The 27,928-nt window shown below is 35.4% G+C and overlaps 2 protein-coding genes across 4 annotated transcripts; one reads left to right on the forward strand and one right to left on the reverse strand.

Annotated features, from left to right (window-relative positions):
- Nucleotides 1-26,086, forward strand: LOC123534012 (uncharacterized). 3 transcript variants are annotated; one of them, XM_053519261.1, is made up of 7 exons: nt 1-400; nt 596-789; nt 2,442-2,502; nt 3,622-3,779; nt 4,950-5,187; nt 5,722-5,792; nt 25,763-26,086. In XM_053519261.1, exons 1-7 carry the CDS (start codon nt 382-384, stop codon nt 25,988-25,990), a joined length of 969 nt encoding a protein of 322 aa, XP_053375236.1. In that variant the 5' UTR covers nt 1-381; the 3' UTR covers nt 25,991-26,086. The 3 variants fall into 3 exon arrangements, with proteins under 3 accessions (XP_053375236.1, XP_045171978.1, XP_045171979.1); XM_045316043.2 differs by lacking the exon at nt 25,763-26,086 and adding an exon at nt 6,118-6,740 and having other exon boundaries at nt 7-400; XM_045316044.2 differs by lacking the exon at nt 25,763-26,086 and adding an exon at nt 6,118-6,740 and having other exon boundaries at nt 9-479.
- LOC123534013 (uncharacterized) lies at nt 8,792-21,417 on the reverse strand. The gene is made up of 8 exons (XM_045316045.2): nt 21,301-21,417; nt 18,922-18,968; nt 17,412-17,453; nt 16,261-16,340; nt 14,998-15,060; nt 14,029-14,155; nt 11,960-12,118; nt 8,792-11,584 (listed from the first exon to the last, which is right to left on the reverse strand). Exons 2-8 carry the CDS (start codon nt 18,944-18,946, stop codon nt 11,166-11,168), a joined length of 915 nt encoding a protein of 304 aa, XP_045171980.2. The 5' UTR covers nt 18,947-18,968; nt 21,301-21,417; the 3' UTR covers nt 8,792-11,165.
- Nucleotides 26,087-27,928: the final 1,842 nt, after the last annotated feature.

Raw genomic sequence — 27,928 nt, forward strand, 5'->3', positions numbered from 1 at the left:
TATTCAATATTCATAATGCACTAGTATGTCTGATCTAAACTCTTTAGTAAACTTTTGTTAAACAAATTTTAACCTTTTGTATAAATACCGCGCTTCATTTGGAGATTTGAAACCAAATACGAATATTGGCCTTACATGTATTTTTTTCGAACGTAGAGCGAGTAGTAAACGAAATATATTCCTGTAGACAGCTAATTTTGGTGTAAACCTTCATTAAATGCCAGGAGATTCTACGAATTACTTATGTGACTAACACACGTTACTTATCTGTGACAAATTGGAATTTTGTCTTTGACAGGGAGATGTATATATAAAGCTCGGTTTAACATATATAGAAGATAAACATAGCATGCAAGAAGAGAAAATGATAAATAATTTAACATGAAGGCACTGAAATTCTGTATGTGTATGAACTCAATGTGTAAAACTTTCTTGTTTTGGAGTTAAACACGCTGGATTTTAAATCATTTGTGAACTAGGTAAAAAAAAAAACACTAAAATTTTGATTGTCTCTTTTTATCTTATTCGCGTCTGTAATTTTGTGTAAGTCTAAATAATAATTCATTAAAAATCACTCTTTTATCACTCTAAACAGTTTCGCTATTTATTATGGCTGAGGCGATATCAGCCAACGGCGAAGAAAACTGTTCTGAATTAAGGCAGCCTGAGAAAGCACAAACTGGAGAGAATGGTGTTACGGAAACAACAGGAAATGGAATAAACCAATGTGATGATTGCGATCTGGAATGCGAGGACATTGCTGATGGGTTTATAACGCAGTATATATTGGTGAGTCTTGGTACTTCATATCTCGTATACGAATATCGTAAGTCGAAGTAAATGATTCTTATTCTTTTTAAACTTATTTTTGTTTTATATTTGAATTAAGAAATGATTCTGATTCGTTTGATGACTTGCTATTTGTTTTGATTAGATTAAAGGCACGGTATGATCAGCACAATACTTTACGTTAATTCTTAAAATGGGATGGACCATATGTGTTAGAATTTAGGAAGTAGAATAAATTTTTTTCTTGATTCTATGAGACCATTTGTTTTGACGATGCTTACCATAATAAGAGGGTTTTAAAATTTGGTAAACAATAATTATGTAGGTCCAATATGCTGTAGTTTTGAATCTAACATGACTGTTTGCATTGTTTAGTTGTACATAATGGTAAATGCATGTAACATGGTATTATTGTCATTCGCAAACGCTTTTTTTTCAATCTAAATATGTTCATTATGTCATAAATGATTGACGTGCTATTTCAAAACAAAGGGGTTATCGAGTATTCATTGATTTTATCTAAAATACCTAAGTCGTTTTGATAATTGAGATTATAACGAGGTCACAACTGCGTTGTACAAATATGTTCCTGATTTCGACCTTAAAAAGGAGGCCAGTTTACAAAAATCTGTTTGTGTGTAACGTGACACCAACACAAATATAGGTTATTAGGCGACTTTCTAGCTTTTCATGGTGGAGAAAGGACCCAGGTTCCCCTCCAGGGATTATTTCAGGCATCGACGGACACCATGGTAGAACAACGACAACTTTCCTTAACCCAGCCAGATAGCAACTTCACATGAAAGTATTCTACTCACAGGCGTGGTTTCGAACCAACATCTGTGAAGGCCAAGTGATTCTTAGTCAGCGACTTTAAACACTCGGCCACAGAGGCCCCTGAATCTGTTGTTTTTCTAATGTCTCATTAGTGAAATCAGCAGTTACTATTTCTTATGTTTTCTACCTATAAATATATATTTGTTCGTGTTGTCATATCAGTCCATCTGTCAGTATAATACGGGTACAATAGGGTCTCTCTCGCACATTGTAGTCTCATACGATTTCGTAAGAAAAATTGAATGAGCCTTTTGAAATTAATAATTGTATCTGAAGTCCTTTGTCTGTGTGAAAAAAGGAAGCTATCATTTTACCGAAACTTGATAATATCTTATTGTAAAAAAAATAAACAGATTGTCGCATTAATATGGTAACTGAGTCATGTTTCCATTGATATAAGTAATGTAATACAACTGAACTACTGTATCATCGAACCAACAGCAAGGTCGAAATCAAAATAGCAGTTTCTTTTACTGAATCCTGGTTCCCCTTGTTCCATTGTATAATTTTTTGTGTGTCAACAGTTTGTATCATATCAGTATATAATTTACTGTTACTTTACTAGTCCTGGCCATTCACGGTTTTGAATGAATTGTTCATTTTGTTCAACTGTCTCTCTCTTTCTCTCTGTCACTCCCTGTCTCTTTTATTCTCGTTTTTAATTTTTCGTATTGTTTCTAAACCAAGTTTTGTTTCAGGATTTAGTACTTACTTTAAATTGTCCGGTTATGTACATCAGAAAAAACTAATTTCTGGAAAAGCTAAAGAAAGTCTAAAACTTATTATGATAAAATTGCATTTTTTTGTCCTTCCAGAGCCCTAAAGGGACCTACAGCCCAAGAGAACACGAAAAAGAGTCATGGGGATCTGACGTAGGTAGGTAATACAACACAAATATTCTAACTATTATTTCTCTTGTATCAACTAATAATTCTTTTGCGTTGTTAATTGGCGGATTTACAATGGTTCATAGCTCCGACGAGCAGGAATTAAACTACGAGGGTGTTGACCCGGGTTGTCACATATCCAAGTTGTGGTAAATCATACGGTAATTCACAAGAATGAGTGCTATAAAGAAAGTATTTCTACCCGTTATTTGTAAAATACGATATACAAGAAAAATAATCTGCCAGAATAAAATGCTAACATGTATACAATATGCAAGAAAAAAATATCAGTCATGTGTTTACAAATCTCAAGCCTCATTACCGCCCAATGCGCAGGTGCCCTCGGGACGGATATTTCTATCCGATTCGTTATAGGAATAAGGTCAGTAACTCGGTCGAAAATGTGCTTCCGTGGTGTAGTCGAAAGAAGTCCATAATAAATAGATCCTAATTTTCCCATTTTTCGCGCAAATTCGTGTAGAACGAGTGCTTTAATCACCATTTTTCACTACTAGAATACATTCTGCATGAAAGGAGATGGTTTTCATGTTCATATACCCCACCTGACATGTTTTGCAGATCGAAACCGGAAGTAGGTGTTTATTGCGCGGACGAGAGCAAATATGCGCCATTTTTAGGGTAGCAGACCACAACTGACTGGCATTTCACTAGGAACTACAAAACCCCCTAATTTCTTTTCATTTTTTCGTTAGTTTGTGATAGAACTTTCATGAAAAATAGGTGTAGGAAAAAGTGATGTTCTCTAAAGATACGTAAAGACGATCTGAAGTTGTCGTTTTTTATATGAAACAAAGAAGGATTTGAATTACTGACTTTTAACCTATAACACATGACAGATATTATTAATCTGTGTTCGTGTACTATGAGAGGCCGGCTAAAACTACAAAGAATACTGCCTTGTAGTGAAGAACTTGTGAATAGTTCATACAGTTTCATTTCATTTTATGAAGGACGTCTGATATATTTGTACTTGATTCACTTGTACTTGAATCGTTCAAATGCGTGGCATAATTGTTATCCGCCTGGCTCCTTTTGATTTATTATGTATAGACGCCCTTGCCAACACTGCGGTATCTTCTCATTTCAGATCATAGAATTGAACAGGAAGACCAACACGATGCCATATATCAGCTATTAAAGAACACGACCCCAGGGGTTCGGTGGCGAGAAGGGCTTTTCTATATGCTGAAAGAAAACAAGTCCGAGGCGTCAACCCGCAAATGTTTGGCGTTTCTTCATTCAAATGTACGAACGAGATTTAATGTTAATGTTAAAAATCCACTATACTCTGTTACTAGAGCGATCTCTCAGACTGCGAAATTCAGTCATAGCATTAAATGTTCTGTAAATTCCAAAATTTTAGGCCTTCTGTAATGACTGCTTGAGATCCTAAACATTCCATTATCACTATTGTTTTAAGGAATTCTCGTAACGTTTTACTGGTTCGTGTCTTAAACAAGTATAAAGCAAGAGAACATATGAGAATTTTCCCTAACATGAAAGCATCTTTTTAGCTTACCTGAACCAAAGGCTCATGGTGAGCTTTTGTGACCGCTCAATGTCCGTCGTCCGTCGTGTGTCCGTCAACGTTTTCTAAAAAATGTTCTTCTTGAAAACCACTGGACAGAATTACACCAAACTTCACAAGAATGATCTTTAGGTGGCTCCCTTTCAAAATTGTTCAAAGAATTGAATTCCTTGCAGAAATCCGGTTTCCATGGCAACCGAAAGGAAATATCTTTAAAAATCTTCTTGTCCATAACCGCAAAGCGTAGAGCCTTGATATTTGGCATGTGACATCATCTAATGGTCCTCTATGAAGGTTGTTCAAATTCTGCCCCTGGGGTGAAAAGAGGCCCTGCACACCTATCTTAAAACTGACTTTCAGTGACCAAGAATGTGACCTACTAACCTACTTTCTTAATATTTTAGCATCTGTTTGATATTTGAATCATTTAGCTCATATTACTCATGTGAGCGATCCAGGTTCATCATGACCCTCTTGTTTGAAGTTACTTCGATTACACTACACGTAAATCCAGCGCAAATATGATGTTAAAGTCTCCCCCATTCCCCGCCCACACCTTCGCATAAGTGTATACATATATTTTATTTATCGATTTAATTATCCTAGAGCTTTTAAAAAGGAAGATGTATATGTAATGTCGATCGAATTAAAACTTTTCAGGCAAAGACGTAATAATATCATTAACAATATAGCGATTTCGAAGGAGCCAAGGAATGGCTAAAATATGGTTTGTCTTGAATAACTAGTATAATAGAAGACAAATTCATACCGGGCGTTTGGACATGATATGCGAACTAGAATAATCACACAGAATACATGAATCAGAGCGTGTTTCAGAGTATCTCTTGGCTTTATTCTAATGCCATTATGTTATGTATCGTTTACAGGCCCTCAATGGTATAAAAGCTTTGGAGAAAGGACATGGAGAAAGCGTCCATATTGAAAATAACCCCGCCCCTAAATGTCTCACGTGTCCTGATTGGATGATGGTGATGGAAGGTTTGAATTTTGACCTGACGTCACCAGGGGCTGTACGTGACATAGCACACGTAGACGTTACCGTAGGGAAGAAAACGGACACAAAGGTCTTGACAGGATTTTGTCATCTGATGAAAGCCATGCTAGGTACATAAGTCTTAAACGAAAAATGTATTTTGTGTATATATTGGAAAAGGCTTTGAAAATAAGTTTTCAAAATATATCTGGTCTGATCGAACGTTCATGTCTTACTTTTCACGGACTATTTTGCTCCGCGGACAAAATGGAATCCGTTTTGTGCGGAGATATTGCAGTTCTACAAGAGTTGTCTATCTTCTACCATCTATATAAAACATCGGAAATGGTTGTAGAAATTTAAAGCGGATAGCAGAAACAGATAGCGACCAAAATGTCAGAGACAGCCAGATTCAAAAGCAGGCATCATAAATGTTGAAAAAATTGAAATAACGTACATCAAATCGTTTTTAAAATGCACCAGCTTACTACTATTTAATGTTCTACACAGTGTATATAACATATGCCATACAACATCGCTGTTTTTTGTTGACTAAGATAATTGAATATAAGGTATGTTTTTCTACGTGCTTGAAATTAAGAATAATTTTGAATTAGCTTTGAAATATTCACATTTTGAAATAATCTTATTTCTTTCCATTTTAGATATGACTTGGACGAACTTACGGTCAATTCCTTGTTTTGAAAATATAGAAGGACAGTGTTTGCATGATACGGTGAGTGCTTGGTATTTTTAAAAAATGGCGCTAACCATCGTTGTTCTTAGAGAAATGACGCATTTACAACTGATGTATTTTTGTCTATACTAGAAAAATGACTGAAAAGTGTCCAGATCATTATCCCTATATTTCATGTATTGCTTTTACCGATATACTGGTTCGTATCTGAAACAAGTACAATGGAACATAATTTATGAGAATATTACCTAACAGAAAACATTAAGGATCTTCTTGGAAGTTGCTGCGATTACACTAACACGCTTTGTATTAATATTAACATATCATATCCAGCACGTGAAGGTGTCCCGTTTTCTCATTTCAGCTGGCAGCACTATGTTCAGGGTATGGAATAGAAGAATCAGATCGCTGTGAAATTGAAGAAATGGGAAACAAGTACCCCTTTCTTATGAAGTCACTTGGGTTTAGGCGCACAGATAAACATTCTCGGTTGCAGTGGCAGCGGCCGGACCCGGACAAAGAATTTCAGTGTTTGTGTCTCACATTTCATGGACTATTTCGCTCCGCGGACAAAATAGAATCCGTTTTATGAGTTATTTATGCGCGGAGATATTGTAATTCTACAAGAGTTGTCTTCCTTCTACTATGTTTGGTTGTGGAAATTTAAAGCGGATAGCAGAAGCATATAGCGTCCAAAATGTCTGAAGGCACAGCAAGACGGACCGCGAATTATTTCTCAGTATAATCTCCCAAAAGGCTCTTGGAGACGGAAAAGAGAGTTTCCAAACAGACGAACAGACATAATGCAGGGTGATGTGGCTATTTGCAAACTGAATTAGGTCCAGTCTTTAGTTTTCTTCGTTTCGGACTTTAGAAACATTGAATAAACGCAATGGTTTATGATCTCATTTTTATCATTATTTATTTTCTGTTTGTTTGATATCGAATCAATGTCATATTGTAACAAATACATTTACTACCAAACAATTTTGTACTGCCTTTTTATGATAACTTGAATGCGCTTCGTCGGTTACGACATATTTTCAAAGGTAAATCGGGTGCAATATGTAATCATCAGTAATTTTGCATATTTGTGTAATATACTATATGAATTACTTTGTTTGTTTGGCTGTTTGTTTTGGGTTAATATTCAGTAATGTAACGGTTTGCAGTAAACCTAGCCAGTGTTCCTATTCTCCGCAAGCAACGGCATGCCAGCTTCACCACATGAATCAGAAGTGGAGGTCATTGATTTCAGACACAAAATTAGTTTAAAAACTCGCCACGGAGAACATACGCATTGTATGGGGATCGAGCTCACGACCTTGCGGTCGATAGGTCGGTGTTAATCGGGCGGATATTTATTTTCTATTTACTTACTTTGAATATTATGCAGCCAAAGCGTCGCGCAATTTGTAGAGTCATCAGGTTTTGCATTTGATGGTGTGCATGAATACAGCAGTATGTCAGTCTCGAGTCATTTGAAATACGTCCTGGTCAAAGGTCTTGCAGACCAATTATAGCATACCACTGTTCAAAAGCAGCAGAAATATGCGTCAGTATAATGCCTCGAGTGTTTTGTTAATTTCTTACCTTAAATCAGTTTCACATCGTATTCAATAGACATGTTAAACTCAAACAGAAGTGAAAAACGTCGGGTTCGAATCTATATCCAAAAAGCTGTATTTCAGTGACGTGCCCACACAGCGGGACATTCAATAATTTGATAATTATCAAATACTATAACACAGCTGACATTTGATATTTGTTTAATAGTAAGCATAATAGGCCCAAAATGTATATTATCTTCCGTATGTTATGGTATTTTAATATGTTTGTCATTTGATATGGTTTCAAATAGAATATTTTATAAATAATGTTTTTACAAATAAAAGTTCGAAATAAAATAAAACAGAACAGAAAAAAAACCCAACAAATTTCACCATTCACTGCTGAAATTGTCAAAATGGTTTATATTTATCATACATGGTTCACGTAGGATTATTAAAGCACGTATTCGCCACTGTTAAAACATTTACGCTAGAGAAATGGCAGAACTCGACCATATCTTAGACTATTTGTTGCCATAGCAACTACTTTTGCTGCCACATCAACAAAATAGAAATACGTGTATATTTTCCATATTGTCATCTATTCATGTATTAAGTGTTATGAAAAATGTCTTGTACCTTTAACTCATCGCCACTTTAATCCCACTTTGCCGCTTTTTGTCACACTTCTGGAATATATGTTGCCATAGCAACCGCATGTTTTGACCCAGCAAATAGTAGTAACCTGACGTGCATATTCTCCATATTGCCATATCTATAATTGCTTTATATCCAGGACTTCTAGACACATTCAAACACCTAAATTAACATCGAGTGATTTTTATACTAACATCATGTGACTTTGGTTGCGGGTTTATCATGCTACCAAAGTTAAGTGTATTTCTGACACTCATGTAGCATCTTTATTTGATTCCAAATCACATCCAAAGGATGTTCATGTGCTACACAAAGTAGTCCCATTCATGAACAATGTGGATGAATTATCAATGATCAAGCAGTTCTTATTCATCCTCTATCTATTCACACTGGCCGTTTAGATTATATAAGATCTGTCAATTATCAGGTATTCCAGCCCATGGTTACATCACTGACTTCCAGCTGTTCATGTAAGGTCAGGCAGAGTTTATCTTAGATATGCGGCACATTAGTATTTGTTTCTTATACATGTATACTTATAGATTGGTATATAAAATGAAAAAAACTCTAGCAAAACCCGCAACCACCAGACATCTCAAGGCTTTGATTATGTCTTTGTATACGACTTGATCTATGTCCTTATAGTTTAAATGGAGAATCGTTCTAACTCCATTGAAAGAGATGCAGCTTTGCTGTTGCATTCCAATAAAGGCAGTACATTTTTAACATTATTTTGTCCTTTATCTCCAAAGTTAACAAGAGCACCACAATACGGAGCAATATACATCCGAAGGTTACATAAGGGGAGAATACAAACAACCACACATGAAATCAAAATAAGCTTTTATTGAAGAATATAAATCTGTACAAAAGTGACCTTCATAACATTTGCACATACACACGCAATAAAAAAAAAATAAAAGAAGTGTAAACAAAATTAAAAGTCTCACACATCACATGCAATCACAGTCAAATATACAATTGATATATAGTATCATGATGGTTTGTTACATATCCACTGCAGACTTTTCGATCATTATTAAGTCATAAAATTAACATCATTTCTGATTGAAAATATTTCCGTATCCTATATGAGTTGAGTACAGGGTTTTGTTTTCATTAGTGAAATACATACTATAGTAGTCAAAGAATATTGGCTGGTAAAAAATGTCTTTATGAAATTGTCTTTTTCCATGAAACTAGCAGTTAGATTCTGAATTAATTCAATGCAATAGGATATATTAATGCAAAAGGATATCATTTTCAAATATATTTTATGACCTGTGCAAAAAAACCAGAAGCCAACGGAGGCATTGAATATTTTATACGTTTACTTAATGTTAGCCAATAGGTTACATGGCTTTCATGACAGTCTAGCTATGATTTATGGCAATAATTCATGCATTATGCATTAAGTGGTTTGACTTCAGATATGATTGCAGGGTTTACTGCCGAGGTTACTCGGGTGAGCGATTTGAAGCCATATTTGCTTCGTGCTTGTGCAGCTCTTTCTGCTATAGACAAACATCAGGCTTTTTGTCTTTGGAAAATAAGATCAAAATCTGATGTAGATACCCAAATCAAGACGAAAATATGCAGTAAAGCTTGTGCCATAACCCATCTCCGAATAAAGGTCTCTACTCTACTGTACAACCTGTGTATCAAAAGCAGCATTTTCTTTTCTCACTTAAGGTATTGGACCCGTAATAGAGTATCTCCTTTTTGAAGAGTATTCAATTCCTACCATAAACCTACTTTGACTACAATTTTCAGGGGGGGAGGGGGGCGTAGGTTCAAACCCCACTGGGACCAAAATTTTTTTCCATGTTTTCCTTTTTTTCTAGTAGGTTTTTACTTCTTTCAAGACTAATTATGGATGAATTGTACAAAAGTGGAAAATTTTCATTTTATAAGCGAGTTGTTGCTGTTCAATGTGAATTTACCTCTGAATCAGGAGGGGTAGAGTTAGAAATCTTTAAAAATACTGAGTTACGTGCGGTAAAAGTTCTCTATTTTGCCTTCATTCTGTAGATTACATATTGTGGAAGAAATGCAGGTAGGTTTTACTACTGCCCCAAGGTTATTTTTGAATGAATTGAGCAAAGTTCAAAACAGACCCACCGGATTCGACCTTAATTTTTCAATGTTGGAGTTAGAATTCTGTCTCATTAAATCTGTTTACTTGAGGCACCCTAGACAAAAATGATTTTTAAAGTTTTTTTTGTGTTTTATAATTGTTTAACAATAGTTTGATGTTTCTTTTATCAAAATTAATGTTGTCATGAATTCTCTGCAAACGTTTTAGATATTGGCCATCACATTGAATTTTGTCTCTTCCTGAGCGTGAGGAAATACCATAGATTATACAAAGTTTACAAAAAACCGCACGGTAAAAGTTGTTTAAAATTTGCAACACAGTGTGAAACATGGTCAACTTTAAGAATATACCAAGCAAATGCCATTTCTAAAACATTACTATTAGGGGTCCAATACCTTAATCCTTTTCCCTGCTAAATTTCTCTAATGAACCTGTCCATCTTTCAATTTGGACAGTACCATCATTTGTTAAAAGGGGTGCTTGCCAAAAAAGATACTGACTAAATAGCGAACAGTGCAGACCATGATCAGACTGCAAGGATGTGCAGGCTGATCTTGGTCTGCGCTAGTCGCAAAGGCAGAATCACTTGCTGTCTGCTGGCTAATGGTCAACCAAAAACAGTGTAAAAAGACATATATACATGTGTAGAAAAAATACAACAAAAAAATTGTTTTCATTTCCACACCGTTTTAGGTGGTTACAGCAGAGCTTAAACAATTAACAACAATTAATTGAACGGCTAAAAAAACAAAAGGAGACAAACATTCAAGTTACTGGTTTTAATGGCTGACCAGTCAGTTCAGAGCAACAAAAAAGCTTCTATGAAATAATAATTTAAATAAAGATGTGTGGAAATTAAGTAATGTAGATTTTCAACTAAAGGGCAATGGTGCTTATTTCAGATGACAGCTTTATGTATCAAAACCATTTAAAGAATCTGAATGGTGGAACTTCAAATGCACGATATTAGCATCACTGTTTCATAACCTTGAAAATCCTGATATTCTGCTCAGTTTTTCTGATGCTGTTGAAATAAGCACTATTGTTTCAAGAACGAAGAGTCTTTGTAATGAAATATATCCAAAAATAATTATAACAATGCATTTATCAGTTACTGTTTATTAATAAACCTGAAAAGGAACTCACTGGAATACTATCACAGATTACATTACTCTGTGTGTGCGTGTACGTTTTCCACTGGACAGAGACCCTAGCATTCTTTTGCAGGATCGCAATAGCTTGTATGGACGAACACTCGCAACCGTTGTAACCCCTACCATATGTAGAAGCGTAGGCTACAGATCCAACCATGATACTGAAACCCATTGCCTTACCGGAAACAAGACACACATGTGCATTGAATGTGTATGTTCCTCTATACGGAGCGACAAATACGCCAGATGAACTGTTGTAGGCTTCTCCCTGGTTGACGAGAACATGGCCGAAGGTCAAGGTCAGTCCAGGGTCTAAACGAGTGTTTGTCAACCTATTTGCCTGGAAGGCAATAGTCAAGGTCGATCGCTCAACTGAAAAAATAAATAATCAGCAATCTGCGAATACCATTTGAAATAGTATGAGAAAAACAATTAAAAGGATGAAGAATTTAATTTAGGTGACTATCGTAACATTAACTTCTAATGTAAGCTAGTCTGTGATCAGACCCTGTGTTTTGTTCACATGAGATAACTCAGGAGATAACTCCTGAGGCTATTAAAAATATATATAATTATTTCCCTTATCTTCTCAAAACACTGGAGGCCAGATCCAAGAAATATCGTTCAGAATATTATAAGAGAAATGATTATTGAAAAAATATAAAAAGAGTATCTAGTCGGTAGTCAGACTAATTGTAAGCAAGAACTACAAGTACTTAGCCGGTATGTTCCGACTGGTTTACTTACTGACACAAGGTTCCGTCTGACAGATTCTGTATTGAGATGAGTCCCCAAAACAATGATTGTTGTATCTTGAAGAGCAGTTGCGATTTCTTATCTGTAATCCCGTACCACAGGACACAGAGCAAGTGCCCCAATTAGACCAGTCAGCCCATCCATCATGTTCTTAAAATAGCAAAACTGTGATAAGCATTTACAAAGAAGATGAAAACCAAAACATAACTTACTTCTCAGTTTGAACTGAGTTGCTTTCCGTCTTCTTGTCTACTAGTATTTCGTTGGACTTTTAGTGGTATTTATCTAGATGTTCTATCTCTTCTGTAAAGGCTTAAGTATATGCGTTTATGTATCTTTGGATATGATTCTTTGGACTTGTTTTTATACGCCCGAAGGGACGTATCATGTAACGACGCTTGTGTCCGTCTGTCCGTCCGTCAGTCCGTTAGCAATTTTGTGTCCGCTTTATAACTCTTGAACCCCTTGAAGGATTTCAAAGACACTTTGCTTAAATGTTCACCACATCGAGACGACGAGCAGAGCACGTTCCGGATGGCTTGCTTCAATGTCAAGGTCACACTTAGGGGTCAAAGGTCATATGACTTTGTTTCGTGTCCGTTCTGTAACTCTTGAACCGCTTGAAGGATTTTAAAGAAACTTGGCAAAAATGTTAACCACATTGAGACGATGTGCAGAGCGCATGTTTCAGATGGTTCGCTTCAGGGTCAACTTAGGGGTCAAAGGTCATATGACTTTTTTTCGTGTGTATATTGAACTCTTGTTTTTATTTGGCAGAACACTTTTTGTTCATTACAATATTTTTTATTGAATTACTTCCCTTTTATGTTACTATAAATAGCTTATTTTGTAACTTTTTTATCATAAGTCATAGGGAAAAACAGAGACCACTTTTCTGTGGTAAACTTGGATGGTACCTCCATTTTTTAGGTGTATTTTGACATATCTATACCTGGTAAGGATGTTTTGTGGACTTATAGTTTTTTTCTGTTGACTTAGATTTTTTTTTTAAATTTCTTTCCTTTGTTCTTCCTGTCCGTTGGACTTCAACAGTTAAGTTCTTTAAATTTAACTCCCATCCTGCTCTGATATAAGCCTTCGGGCGTATATTGCCCCGCTTGGCGGAGCTCTTTTTATGTCAATTTACAGAAGCACTTTTGTGTTTGCATGCCATTCCTGATACCATGGCGTTTGTTAGGGATTAACCTCGCGGGGATAACTTTTGTTTACACTCGTGTCACTGAGAAACCCGGTGGTAGTTAAGCGTGAGGTTTGGTGTACTAATAACCGTTTTTTCAACTTTAAGCCTGATAAATTTCTAAACTGTGCCTGTTCGTCATTCAATTCGGGCAGAACCACTTGTTTATCAAAGGGGTGTTTACTGAAAATTTACAGACTGAACAGCGAACAGCGCAGACCAAGAGACTGATCTTAGTGTGCACTGGCCGCAAAGGCAGAATCACTTGACGCAGCAGGCAACTGCCAGAAGTATTTTTGCCATTCATTCTTGTCTTTATATTTAACTTTGTTCAAATAATATGTACACATCCATATATACACAGCTGTGGATAGCAGTTGGAAGGGTGTGTGTCGGCGGGGAGGAGTTGGCAGGAAGGGTTAGGGGCAGGGCGGGGGCGGGATCTGCGTTCTTGGAATGTGGCTTTTCCTGTTGAATATTTTGAATCTTTATTCTTGATTTAGTAATAAGCTTTTGATTTCAGAAAAGTTCTTTATTTTAGGTTACTGCCATTTATTCGATTTTTTAAATGATGCAAACAGAAATGTATCAATCAGGAGTCTATTTGTGTTGAACTATAGAAAATATGTTATGCATTTTAAAACAGTGTTTATTTGTCGTAAAACTTGTATTTATAATTCACTGTTTGGTTCTATCATTTTCCGCTTATTTTCCAGGAACCGGCTACAAGTTATACATCATTTCCACCCACTCTAGTAAGAGACAGCAGTTTTTTAAAGTAAAAAATCCTGTCAAAGAAGATATTGTTTTCCCCATGAAAATTTAGAAAACCCCGCTTTTGATGAAGTGATAAAAGACTCACGGTTTACACTGTTGCACAGTCTGCTGTTACATACATCACTACTACAACACTCATAACACGACTCCCTCGGGCTCTCTGTGTCACGTTTCTGTACCCTCCCAGGGTACATAGGTATATAACCACATTTCTGAAACATGTCATAAGTATGTGCTTTAAAAACTGGATTTAAAAAAGATTCAATAACATACATGTGTATACATACGGAGCCCCAATGTGACATCCGACACTATTAATTCAGGTATTACATTTTCATTCGAATTAATATTTCGTAACTTCGAAATATTTTTGCGAAATATTACAAAATAAGAAATAAAATGAAATATTAATAATAATCTAAAATAAAAAAACTTTGTTTCGTGATAATATTTCGGAAACACGAAATTTGTAGGAAAAAAATAATATAACATCTAAAATAAAAGCAATAAAAGAATGTTTCGTAAAAAGTTACTAAAAACACATTAATAACATTTTGTATTTTCGAAATGTTGCGTTTTACGAAATAAAAGAAAAATACTGTATATAACGTTTAAAAATTGCCGAATGTCCCTTTATTGGCTCCGTAAATAAACTGACTTGTTTCTTTTATGATTTAGAGATAAATTGGAACCATTTTTTTTTTTTTTTGTAAAAAAATATTCTTATTCGCTGTTTGCTGAAGGATGAATATTGAAAAGGCAAACACATGTAAGTTAAATTTAGACAAATAAGATATGTTTGTTTACTTTCCCTTGTATTGAACTGAACTACGACGTTATCAACAACTACTAATACATCCCACGGTCCATCAAGAAAACACTTTATTTTTACTGTTCTTAATTTACAAGATTTCAAACAGTGCTTTATTGTTTAGAGTTATAGCCGTTAACCATGAAAAAGTGGCCGCCGTTTAAAACAAACAGCTATTTAAGATTCTAAGCCACTGTCATTAAATTATAGATATTATTTTTATGAAATGTTGACATTATATACCTCAGTACAGCCCAGTGTAAATTTTGTATTTCCGCCGACTGTTTCAGACGCTGTAAAGCATGACTGAAATCGAAAAGAAAGTTTGGGACATTAAATACCGATGATATTTACGACATGACTTGACGGTGTAGTTTTGCATTATTTTGGTATTACAAGTACAGTGTATGTGTGTATTTTTGAAACAATCTGGAGAAGCCTGCAAATGCAACTTACTACAGCCACCATTCATTACAGCTATGTGTTATAACGTTCTAACATCCGACGTAGGTCAATGATCTCTATAACATTTTGCAATGACATGTACAGATTATCCAAAGCCGAAACCTGTTTTTGCACGGCTATCACATTTTCTTTGTAATTGACGCATGCATAACACGCCTGCAATTATTTAGAAGAACCTTGTACTGCATTCAATACACATTTTGTTAAAATGGGATACTCTGTGCTACTATACAATGAGGTAATATCAAATGTTGAGGGTTCTTTTACTAATGAGTTTAAGATAACCGACCACCTAAGAGGTTAGGTTAAGCCGGTGCTATAGGGCATGAGGGTGTTGGACATTTCATTGCCAAAAAAAAAAAAAAAAAAAAAGAAGCCCCATGTGGTTCTGGGACGATCCATGTATGAAAAGAATTGGATCCACTGCCTTACCCTTGCATGATCGTTAGAGGCGACTAATAGGGTCTTAACATTTGGTTTTGTGGAACTCTGTGATTCCAGCAGGTGTGCAAATTTTGATTCCATACCTCATGTTTTTATTTCGATGTAAATGAGATGTGAAACCAAAATTTGTAGTCCTGTTTGGCGCCATATAACCTATACGGTGTTGGTGCGCCGTAAAACCCAAATAAATAAATTAATTAATTAAAAAAAAAAGACTCAAACAAACCATGTTTTCTATTATTTCACTAGGTGGCATTCTAAGCTTAAAAAGGATATTGTTTTAGGTTTTATTCTTAGACTAAATATCCTCTCATGGATTTTATTTCTAGGATGTTTTCTTCTGGTGAACTGGTTCGCAAATGAAATGGTGGTATATGTCCTAAAATGAACGTTTCAAATATGAATGCGTGACAAGTCTTAGTGGCCCGGCGGTCCACTTGTAACACGCTCGATTCAATCAAGAACTAGGCAAACTTAGTCGTACATGTGTGTATCTAAAACATTTCTCCTGTGTGTGGCTGTCCCTCTCAATTCTGGGCGGCTTTCTCTTGCTCTGTCTAAAGAGCATAATTTAAGGCATTACACATTTAAACATACCTGTCCGTTACCACACTGGATAACATTGCTGCAGTTGTCATAAATGCCAATATCTGTGCACATGTAGCAATCCAGAGATACTGTAGGAAATTAGACAATTAAAAAGAATTACAAATCAAAGAGTAAATGAGCCGCGCCATGAGAAACCAACATAGTGGCTTTGCGACCAGCATGCATCCAGACCAGCCTGCGCATCCGCGCAGTCTGGTCAGGATCCATGCTGTTCGCTAACAGTTTCTCTAATTGCAATAGGCTTTGAAAGCGAACAGCATGGATCCTGACCAGACTGCGAGGATGCGCAGGCTGGTCTGGATCCATGCTGGTCGCAAAGCCACTATGTTGGTTTTCTCATGGCGCGGCTCAAATAGAGTATATACGAAATTTGTACGTGTGTACGATGCTGAAGATAGAAGAATGTATGCATTGATAGATAGAGGATACTAGTATATAGACGAGGAGATTCAGTAGATTCTATTAACCCTTACCCTGCTAAAGTTCCAGAATGGACTGGTCCATCATTTAATTTGGGCAGTACCACTAATTATTTAAAAGGGCGTTCACTGAAAATGTACTGACTGATTAGCGAACAGTGCAGACCATGATTAGACTGCACGGATGTGCAGGCTAATCTTGGTCTGTTTTGGTCGCATTATTTTAGTCTGCACTGGTCGCAAAGGCAGAATCACTTGCCGCCAGCAGGCTAAAGGTTAAAGAGGTGCTCACAACATAGCTGTAACTACATAAAGCATAAATACATAAATAGACAGGTATAATACATCATGACATACAAACAAATATCAAGTATAACACAAAAAGGATGTTTTTCTCTTCTTTCCCTTATGGTCCTTGGCATAAGCGGCATGGCAAAGGGCGCCATAATTGTTATCGCATATAAATCATCGCAAAAATACCTTATCACTCAAATGATAAAGTGAATTTGCTGTCACAAAAATCTACTTAAAGCAAAAAAAAAAAAAAAAAAAAAATCCAATCCAGCTGGCTTACAGAAGGTCGGTTGTTCCCTCGTGATGAAATAATTCACGGAGGGGCACATTGGGTCTTTCTCTATCATCAAAGCTGGAAAGTCGCCATATTACCTATAATTGTGTTGGGGCGACGTTAAACCAAACATAAAAATTTAAAAAGCGTACCTGCTTCTTTTTGTACTGTAAGAAATACAAACAGCGGTATGTCTGAAAAAAAAAGGCAAATGAAGTGTTATAATTCCAACCAACCGGTAGGTGAAATAAGTTGATATGTTCATAATTCCACATCGTATACAGACTTCTTGTTTCTTACAATCACTGAGAAACTCTCGAAAAATGCATTTCGGTTGGCAACGTAGATCTGTTTTTGCATAAACAAGAGCTGTCACTATTGGTGACAAATGCCCCCAAGCATGCCCAAGAATGATACAGCTGTATGCGTAAAAAATCACACATCATTTCATGACCTTGACCTTGACCTAAGGGACCCGGGTCATAAGCGTGACATACATTCTCAATATGGTTAACATTTGTTTAATTTTTTTTCAAATCCCCTTATAAATGGCAGAGTTATGAACCAGACAAGAAAAACCTTTGACTTCTCAGTGTGACCTTGACCTTGGAGCTAGGGGTCTGGGTCTTGTGCATGACACCTCATGTCATTATCGGGAACATTTATGCCAAGTAATTTCAAAACCCTTCATCGATGGCAGAGTTGTGGACCGTACAAGCAACAGACCCTGTTAACCTTTAACCTCTAAGTGTGACCTTGACCTTAGAGCTATGGGTCTGGATCTTGCACACGACACGTCGTCTCATTATGGGGAACATTTTTGCCAAGTAATTTTAAAATCCCTTGATGAATTGCAGAGTTATGGACCGGGCATGAAACAGACCCTGTTAACCTTTGACTTTTAAGTGTGAACTTGACCTTGGAGGTAGGGGTCTGGATCTTACGCATGACAGGTCGTCCCATTATGGTGAACATTTGTGCCAAGTAATTTCAAAATCCCTTGATTGATGAAAGAGTTACAGCCCGGACAAGAATTAACCGGACGCACGGACGCACTGACACACGCATGGACGGACGGACAGTGCGATTTTAATATGCCACCTTTGGGGGCATAAAAACGTTGAAATTAAATTCTAGTTATTAATATTACTTGACAGTTGTATTTATGGCTGCCATGGCAAAGTAACTGTACATAATACGTACACATTCAACGTATGAATGTTTGGTTTATATATTTATTAACAATAAAACTATCCCCATAATTGGGAGAACTGGTCTTATACAAATGATTTATTGCATCGGAAACAAAAATGAGTCATAATTAATTGGAGCGATGCCGTCAAGAACCGAGTCCTAAAGTGTTTGACAGAAATTAGATGGCGTTTTGGAATCTGCAATGTAAAAAATTGTGAGAACTTAACTATCATAGATAGTATCATTACTCAAAGGAGATCTGCAGTTTGTTTTGAGGATTCACCGGTCTATTCGATCATGTTAGCGAAAATAATCCAACTTAAACCCAACGATAAGTTAGCATTTGATTTTAATCTAGCCAAAAGGGTGTACAAATTAAAATCATTAATACCCGAGTTGCTGATTTAGACAAGAAGATAATCGAGACATTTTTCTAATAACAAAGTAAAGATATAAAAATTTACTCACAAAAGAGTATAGCTCTAGAAGTCATCTTTTACGGATAGCTGTACTTGCTGTAATAAATCATTAAAACATAGTTTTATAGGATACATATTTGCTTGATTGTTGCACTATCAAGTTACTTTATTTGGATCTTAACCTCTTCGGTGTGTTACTTTTTTTCTATATTTTCTGGTTCTTTGAGGTCATGGAGTCCATTCAGTTTTACTATAATAATAGAATTTCACGAAAGCATGTGCAAAGGGGTGTGAGGAATGTGCATTTGACTACTTCAATCAAATCTATATTATAGTGTTAAGTTGCGTTGCATACTCCTTACAGCTTTTACCAATTTGGTCTACAACAACTTTTGTTCCTGTTTTCTTCAGGTTTATTCAAATTACAGTCCTATATTTCATAACCAATATCATTCAAACAGTCTAAATAAATTGTGCCTCTGTGAAAAATTCAAGTGAAAATTTATATACTTAAAGATTCTTCACCATACCACTTAAATGCAAGTTTTGCAGAAGGCTGACGTTATCAGTTAGAAATGATGTGCGGTAAGCTTTTTTTTGCTTTATTTTTTTTTATTTCTAAGTCAAGTCTATATAATTCCGAATGTTACATATAATATAAACATTTACAATATGAATTCCAACATTGTTTAAAATATCTTGCAAAAAAAAACATTTACTACGAGAGAACAACATGACAAACTTATCAACAAGATATATAATTATTCATATAAGAGGTTTCTTCTCCACACTAATAAATTCATGTTTAAGTAGGAATTCAAATTAAATATCGAATAAAGCATCAGTATACTTCTTTTAATGGCTTAGAAGTTCTACAAGAGTCCATCCCTTTTGTTTATCTACTCTACATGTTTTATTAATTATTGCGGTAGCAAGTTTAAAGCTTGCTTTAAGTCCATGTAAAGATGGTATAACATCTCTTCTTTTACAGAGAAATATGTATTTTTTATTTTGTGAACACAGCGCGTTATAATTACATACAGTTTTTCCTGGATATCCCAAGATAAAGGATTTACAATTAGTAAAAAACTTATCATCATAAGTCTTGGCAAGGTTTTCAATTTCTGTGATCAAATGTTTTACATGACTACATTCCCAAAATAAATAAACTAGAGTTTCTTTTTCATGATTACAAAATGTACAATATTCGGTTATAGTCTTGTTCATTTTGAATAACAAAACATTGGTACCTAATAGTCTATGAGCACTTCTAGTTTGTAACCATTGTAAATATGTATCATTACACGTCATATATTTCCATTCAGCGTTAGCAATATCAAAGATATTACACCATTTTTCTTGAGACGTTGGATTGTCGGAGTTTTTTTATACAAATTCTGTACATTTGTTTTATTCCTTTTTCTGTACTTAAAATAGGCTTCATAAAAAAAGGTATAACTGGGAAAACATAGTTCAAATCCGACGTTTTATCCATTAAACGAACAGATTTAAAAGCTTGTAAGATTGCTCTTTTAATTTCTGCATATGTAAGAAATTTTATTTTCAAATCCGAAGTTCTCTCTAGGTCTTGTTGGTCAATAAAAAATCCCATCTTGTTCATAATATCTTTTACATATCTAATACCTTTATCATACAATAACTTCAAAAAAAAAAAGTTTTCTATCAATGAGAATATAGTGATTATAGAATAATGGCATTTCAAGAAAATTGTCCACCGTAGCTATCTCAGATTTTTCAATTAGTTCAGAACATGCACGCAATACATCTTTCCAAAAGCAATTTTTAACATTGTTTACCATTATGTCTATGTATCCCTTTCCACAATTGCATATTTTTTTTATATTTTTGCAAATTCAATAAATTATCAGTAAGACTGTAACATTTGTTATTTGTACCCTTACATTAAAGTTAGTTAAACTTTTCATATATGCGTACACGTCAGCCATTTTTAATCCGCCTTCTGCATATTCCTTTACTGCTACTGAATTTTTAATTTTTCCAAACAAAGTCCAAAAACAGTTTATTTATTTCCTGTAAGGTCTGTATTTCGGAATTTGGTAGAGACATAAAAAGATCTGTCAGCAGTGGTAAAAGAAGAGATTTTACAACAGTTATCCGGCCGGTCGGCGTAAGGTTTCTTTTGTTCTGATGTGCGGTAAGTTCTCTTCACTAAAGTTTAGAACTTTATGTGTGAACTTTCAAAAGTTGACAAAATAAACTAATGTAGTATGGAGCAGTATCTTACAGAAAGTATAATTAACTCATTAATAGTTTCAATTGAATATATCACTGCAGTCAAATGTTCTTAAGCTATGTAATTTACAATTTATCTGTTCAAAATTATATAAATATATAAATCTTGTTTGTTATATTATTGTGACCAAATTGAATAAGAAAAAAAACTCACTTTTTTCTAATCCTTGGTAGTACAAATATAAGTTAAACCGCTTCAAGTTGAAGGATTCCGCTTCTTTTCATAATGTAAGTTGTTTTGTTTTCTTAAGCTTTTAAAGGATTTGTTAACAAAGGATAGGCCAAAATTAGATTGTTTATTTTAGACATGAATCATAACTTTTAAGTGCTCCACCTTTAAGGATCTTCAGGAATATTACCAATAAAGGAGGAAACTTTTTTGATATTTGCCTTTTTTAAATTTTCATTATTGTTTACATCGACACCTCAGTTTTCTTTCTGCGTATTTTCTATTATCTTTCTCACCAATCTTAACCTCAAACTTCTATTCTCGCTAATCTTAACCATCAGCTTCTTTTAAAACATCACCTTTGTTATTCGCTAGATTTATGATAACATACCTGCATGAGATACCAACATAGTGGTTTAGCGATCCAGCATGGATCCAGACAGCTGACAACCGCGCAAATCGTCAGATCCAGCTGTCCTACGTTCTCATCCAATAGGCTTTGAAAGCGACGATGTATCTGACCACTGCGATGGAGGGTGTTGGATCCATCTGTCGAAACTCACTAGTGGTTTCAGGCACGGTCCAATTTTTAATACTTGTTTACATTCCTTCAGAAACAACACCAATAACTCTTTATATTTACATTGAAGACAAGGAAGTCATAATTGCCAAAGACTTATAGGAAATAGGGGGACTCCCTAGTCTAGAGGTAAAGGCCGTGGCATCAACTTACTTGCATCTCATCACTGCGTTTTCGAAACCCGCTCTCTTTTCATGTAACATACTCATACAGGCGGCTTACAGAAGGTCAATGGTTCCATCTAGGTGCATGCCCGTACTTGTAATGTAATAATACTATGAGCGGCACGTTGGGTCTTCCTCCACCATCAAAAGCTGAAAAAGCTCCATATGACCTATAACTATGTCACTGTGACGTTTAATCCAGCAAAAGCAAATATAGAGAAAATACATTTAGGTTGTTTTCTTTTCTCAATATTTGACATGAGAGAATGCACAATACATGAGTTTACGAAATTACCCACTGTGAAAGATGTCATGTAAGTTTGCAAACCTGTAGTCTAAAGACCATTTTTATCTTCTTTACAAAAAAAGAAAATTTATCTAAAACAAATACAGTTTAGTTTAGTTCTTTGTTTATTAACGAGATGGTAAATACAATATAGTCTGGGAGCCAAGGTCCAAAATTTTGAAAAAAAAAGTGTCCGGTATGTTATATAAAATATTTCTATACCATGTTATAGGGGAAGGTCCACTTCTTATGAAATGTGAGGTTGGTCATCTGTCCTCGCTTGCAAATAGGAGAAATTCAAGATTAATTAAAGAAAATTGACAAAATATTGTAATGTCAGCAGCATTTCGAATTAAATCAAAATATGGTATTGAAAACAATTTAAATTGCATTTACAGTGTACAAGTCCTCAGAAAATGTGTTTACAGATATCTACAACCTCAAGGTCAAGGTCACATTCAAGGTCAAAACGTCAAATTTATTGATTTTTTTTTTTTGCTATTCGAGTATTAACGTTGGGTATAAAATCAACACTTTACGAGAAAAACAATATCAATGCTCATTGCTATATACAAATTTTATGTGTTTTCACTCTTGAAACCATTCATCTCTATATTTTTATTACCATGGAGAAATACAAGATGGCGGCTAAGGTGGCTGACATTTGCAGAAAAAGTTTAAATAAGTATGAATTTAAACGTAAATACAGTATTTGACTTTTATCATAATTAACTGCACAAAGTATAATTGAAAATGTAGTAACAAGTGCAACAGAAGCTAAAACTGCAATCAGATGACAAAGGTGACTCGCTTTAATAATTCAGATGATTTTATCAAACCTTTTCATATACTATTTCAGCTTCACATACTGTTTTAAGTTCACTTCAGTTATAATACAAGCGTAAACAAACACATATACATTTTCTATTACTATTACCATGAACAGAATACTGTGCAATGTTCAGTATGTGCCTTTCCAGTGATACCCTTTGCTAGTTGAAGAGTCTAAGTTTCCTGTATTATTGCATTTCAAACATACCCCACCCACTTTATTTATAATGGGAAATAGCATCCAACCTGGATGGCAGATCAGAGTCTACACTGTTCCCTCCTAAGTCAGCAGGCAATGTTTTATTGTTTGAGAATTGAACAAAATAGACTGATCAGCTGGCATCATTTTATTCAGATGATCAGGGTCTACACCAGTTGGCAAGGGTAGGTAATTTAAGCAGTCTTAACAGAAAAAAATTGTAACACATACAGTAAACATTCGCTACCAAAACTATATGACAGAGCATGTTCATTGTATTCGTTTAATACAAAATATTTACATTCGCCCTATTTTTCCATTGAAAATTATGACCCAAACATACTGTGGGAAAAATTTAAAAATAAAGTCAATGAGCTATCAAGTAAATACATACCCACCAAAATGACTAGACCCAGAAGTGATATTCCCTGAGTAACAAAAAAGATCATCAAAAAGATACATAAAAGAAATAAATTACACACTAAATGTAAACAAGAGGGCCCTGAAGGCCATGTATCGCTCACCTGAAGAAAGTAGGTCAGAAGGTCACATTCAAGGTCACTGAAGTCAGTTTTAAGATCGGTGTGCAAAACTGTACATGTCATCCAAATTTCAAGGCTGCATCATAAAAGAATAAAATAGGTCAGTAGGTCACATCCCACATGACCAAGATTCGAACTTGACCTAAAGATCATCAAGATTAACATTCTGACCAAGTTTCATTACGATATGTCATAAATGTGGCCTCTAGAGTTATAACTAGTTTTTCCTTTTATTTGACCTGGTGACCTAGTTTTTTATCCCACCTGACCTATATTTGAACATGACCTTAAAATTATCAAGGTTAACATTCTGACTAAGTTACATTAGAGATATAGTCTAAAATGTGGCCTCTAGTGTGTTAACAAGCTTTTCCTTTGATTTGACCTGGTGACCTAGTTTCTGACTCCACTTGACCTAGATTTAAATTTGACCTAAAGATCAATAAGGTTAACATTCTGACCAAGTTTCATAGAGATAGTATCTTAAATGTGGCCTCTAGAGTGTTAACAGGCTTTACACTTGATTTGACATGGTTACCTAGTTTTTGCCCCCACCTGACCCAGATTTAAATTTAATCTAAAGATCATTACGTTTAACATTGTGACCAAGTTTCATTAAGATATAGTCATAAATGTGGCCTTTAAAGTGTTAGCAAGCTTTACCTTTGATTTGACCTGGTGACCTAGTTTCTGACTCCATTTAACCTACATTTGAACTTGACCTAAAAATCATCATGATTAATATTCTGACTAAGTTTCATAGAGATATTATCATTAATGTGGCCTCCAGAGTGTTAACAAGCTTTTCCTTAGATTTGACCTGGTGACCTAGTTTTTGATCCCACATGACCCAGGTTCGAACTTGACCTAAAGATCAGAAGATTAACATTCTGACCAAGTTTCATGAAGATAAGTCATAAATGTGGCCTCTAGAGTTTTAACAAGCTTTTCCTTAGATTTGACCTGGTGACCTAGTTTTTGAACCCAGATAACTCAATATCGAATTCGTCCAAGACTTTATTAAGTGTTACATTGTGACCAAGTTTAATTATGATTGGACCAAAATTGTGACCTCTAGAGTGTTAACAAGCTTTTCCTTTGATTTGACCTGGTGACCTAGTTTTTGACTCCAGATAACTCAATATCAAACTCGTCCAAGATTTTATTAAGGGTAATATTCTGACCAAGTTTCATTAAGATTGGGCCAAAAATTTGACCACTAGAGTGTTAACAGTCAAATTGTTGACGACGACGGACGGACGGACCTCACCTTGAGCACTTCTTAATTATAGCATAATGAGACAGCGACTTACTATTCTTAAAGCTACCAAAGAGAAATACGCAAATCATACTGGGAGTATTTAGAATCAGAAATCTTTTCTAATGACACAGAGTGGTAAAAACAAAAACTTCTATTCTTTTGTGAAACAGACAATCATGGTGCAGCACCCTTAAAATCTGAAGGTAAAATCCATATCAAACCATATGATAAAGCAACAATTCTAAACATACAATTTGAATCTGTCTTCTGAAAACTTAAACCAGTCAGTCTTAAACAACTTTGTGAATTAAATCTTTTTGAAAATGCTCCAGGATATAAATCCTAACAAGGCGTCTAGTCCGGATCAGCTGTCGCCACTGCATATTTGAAACAAATACAAAGCAATGGAACACATAAGAATATTATATCTATCATGAAAGGATCTTCTTGGAAGTGGCTGCAATTATACTAACACGCTTTGTATTAATATAAACATATTTTTACCAACACGGATATTGCTAGACGTGAAGGTGTTGAGGCAATGAATCCTCAAAATCCATCTTTCCCATTTTTTTTCATTTGAGCTGGCAGCACTATGTTCAGGATATGGAATAGATGAATCAGACGGCTGTGAAATTGAAGAAATGGGAAACAAGTACCCGTTTCTAATGAAGTCACTTGGGTTCAGGCGCACAGATAAACATTCCCGGTTACAGTGGCAGCGGCCGGACCCGGACAAAGAATTTCAGTGTTTTTGTCTCACATTTCAAGGACTATTTCGCTCCGCGGACAAAATGGAATCCGTTTTATGAGTAATTTATGCGCGGAGCTATTGTAATTCTACAAGAGTTGTCTTCCTTCTATTATATATAGAACATCAAGAAATGGTTGTAGAAATTAAAAGCGAATAGCAGAAGCATATAGCGTCCAAAATGTCTGAAGGCACAGCAAGACGGACCGCGAATTATTTTTCAGTATTATCTCTCTCCCAAACGATCTTGGAGACAGAAACAGTTTCCAAACGGACGAATGATGCAGGGCTATGTGTCTGTTTGCAAACTGAATGAGGTCCAGTCTTTTGTTTTGTCCGTTTCGGAGTTGTTAGAAACATGTGATAAACGCAATGGTTTATGATCTCATTTTTATTGTTGTTTATTTTCTGTTTGTTTGATACTGAATCAATGTCACATTGTAACAAATATTATTATTATACCTCTCTTTTGTCTACAGTGACATCACTATTCAATGTGTACACAGGCGATTACCGCGCTAAAGATGAAACTGTTAAATTAAATGAATTAAAAACATTTTTATGTACAAAATTTTGTTCGGTATAATAAAATAAATATCATATGGCAGCATGTGTGACATTGGTATTGTCAACCCTCGAAACAGAATGTCACCACTCGGCTTTTGCCTCGGGTGACATTCTGCCCTCGGGTTGACAATATCAATGTCACACTCGCTGCCATATGATATTTATATATTATACAATTTTGCACTGCGTTTTTATGATAATCTGAATGCGCTTTATCGGGTATGACTTATTTTCAATGGTTAATCGGGTGCAATATGTAATCATCAGTAGTTTTGTATATATGAGTTACTTTGTTTGTTTGGCTGTTTGTTTTTGTTTAATATTCAGTAATGTAACGGCGGGCAGTAAACCTAGCCAGTGTTCCTAGATTCTGTACCAGTTCTGACCTATTCTCCGCAAGCAACTGCCAACTTCACCACATGAATCAGAGGTGGAGGACGATTGGTTTCAGACACAAAGTGTTTTAAAAAGTCGCCACGAAGAACATACGCCTTGCATGGGGATCGAGCTCACGACACTTCGGTCGATAGATCTGAGTTAATCGGGCGAATATTTATTTTTTGAGCCGCGCCATGAGAAAACCAACATAGTGGCTTTGTGACCAGCATGGATCCAGACCAGACTGCGCGGATGCATACTGCTCACTTTTAAAGCCTATTGTAATTAGAGAATCAGTTCGCGAACAGGATGGATTCTGACCAGACTGCACGGATGCGCTGGCTGGTCTGGATCCATGATGGTCGCAAAGCCATTATGTTGGTTTTCCCATGACACGGCTCATTTACTTACTTTGAATATCATGCAGCCAGCGAGTGGCGCAATTTGTAGAGTCATCAGGTTTTGCAGTTGTTGGTGTACATGAATACAGCTGTATGTCAGTCTCGAGTCATTTGAAAAAACGGCCTTGTCAAAGGTCTTGTAGACCAATAATAGCGTACCACTGTTCAAAAGCACCAGAAATATGCGTCAGTGTAATGCCTAGTGTGTTTTGTTAATTTCTTACCTGAAATCGGTTTCACATAGTATTCAACAGACATCTTAAACTCAAATAGAAGTGAAAAACGTCGGATTTGAACTTATATTCAAGAAGTTGTATTTCAGTGACATGTACTGCTCGTTACCACCACACTGGGGGGGGGGGGGGGCATTCAGTAATTGATAATCATGGCATATTATAATACAGTTGACATTTGATATTTTATTCAATAGTAAGCATAATAGTCCCATGTGACGTCAGTGACGCCAAGTTATCGAAAAAATGCATATTATCTTCCATATGTTATGGTATTTTAATATGTTTGTCATTGGATATGGTTTCAAATAGAATGTTTCATAAATGATGTTTTTACAAATAAAAGTTCGAAATAAAATAAAACAGAACAGAAAAAAAAAATCAACAAATTTCACCATTCACTGCTGAAATTGTCAAAAT

The sequence above is a fragment of the Mercenaria mercenaria genome, chromosome 12 (genome assembly GCF_021730395.1).
Source record: "Mercenaria mercenaria strain notata chromosome 12, MADL_Memer_1, whole genome shotgun sequence".
NCBI classification, from domain to species: Eukaryota; Metazoa; Mollusca; class Bivalvia; order Venerida; family Veneridae; genus Mercenaria; species Mercenaria mercenaria.

Excerpts from the sequence above, each read along its gene's own strand:
- LOC123534013 (XM_045316045.2), bottom strand. The coding sequence starts at position 18,946 with ATGACTTCTAGAGCTATACTCTTTT. Across the intron at positions 16,341-17,411 it reads TACAGTACAAAAAGAAGCAG|TATCTCTGGATTGCTACATG; the intron begins GTACGCTTTTTA and ends AATTTCCTACAG. Across the intron at positions 12,119-14,028 it reads ACTGTGCAACAGTGTAAACC|AACATGATGGATGGGCTGAC; the intron begins GTGAGTCTTTTA and ends TGCTATTTTAAG.
- LOC123534012 (XM_053519261.1), top strand. Across the intron at positions 2,503-3,621 it reads GTCATGGGGATCTGACGTAG|ATCATAGAATTGAACAGGAA; the intron begins GTAGGTAATACA and ends TTCTCATTTCAG. Across the intron at positions 5,793-25,762 it reads GACAGTGTTTGCATGATACG|CTGGCAGCACTATGTTCAGG; the intron begins GTGAGTGCTTGG and ends TTTTCATTTGAG.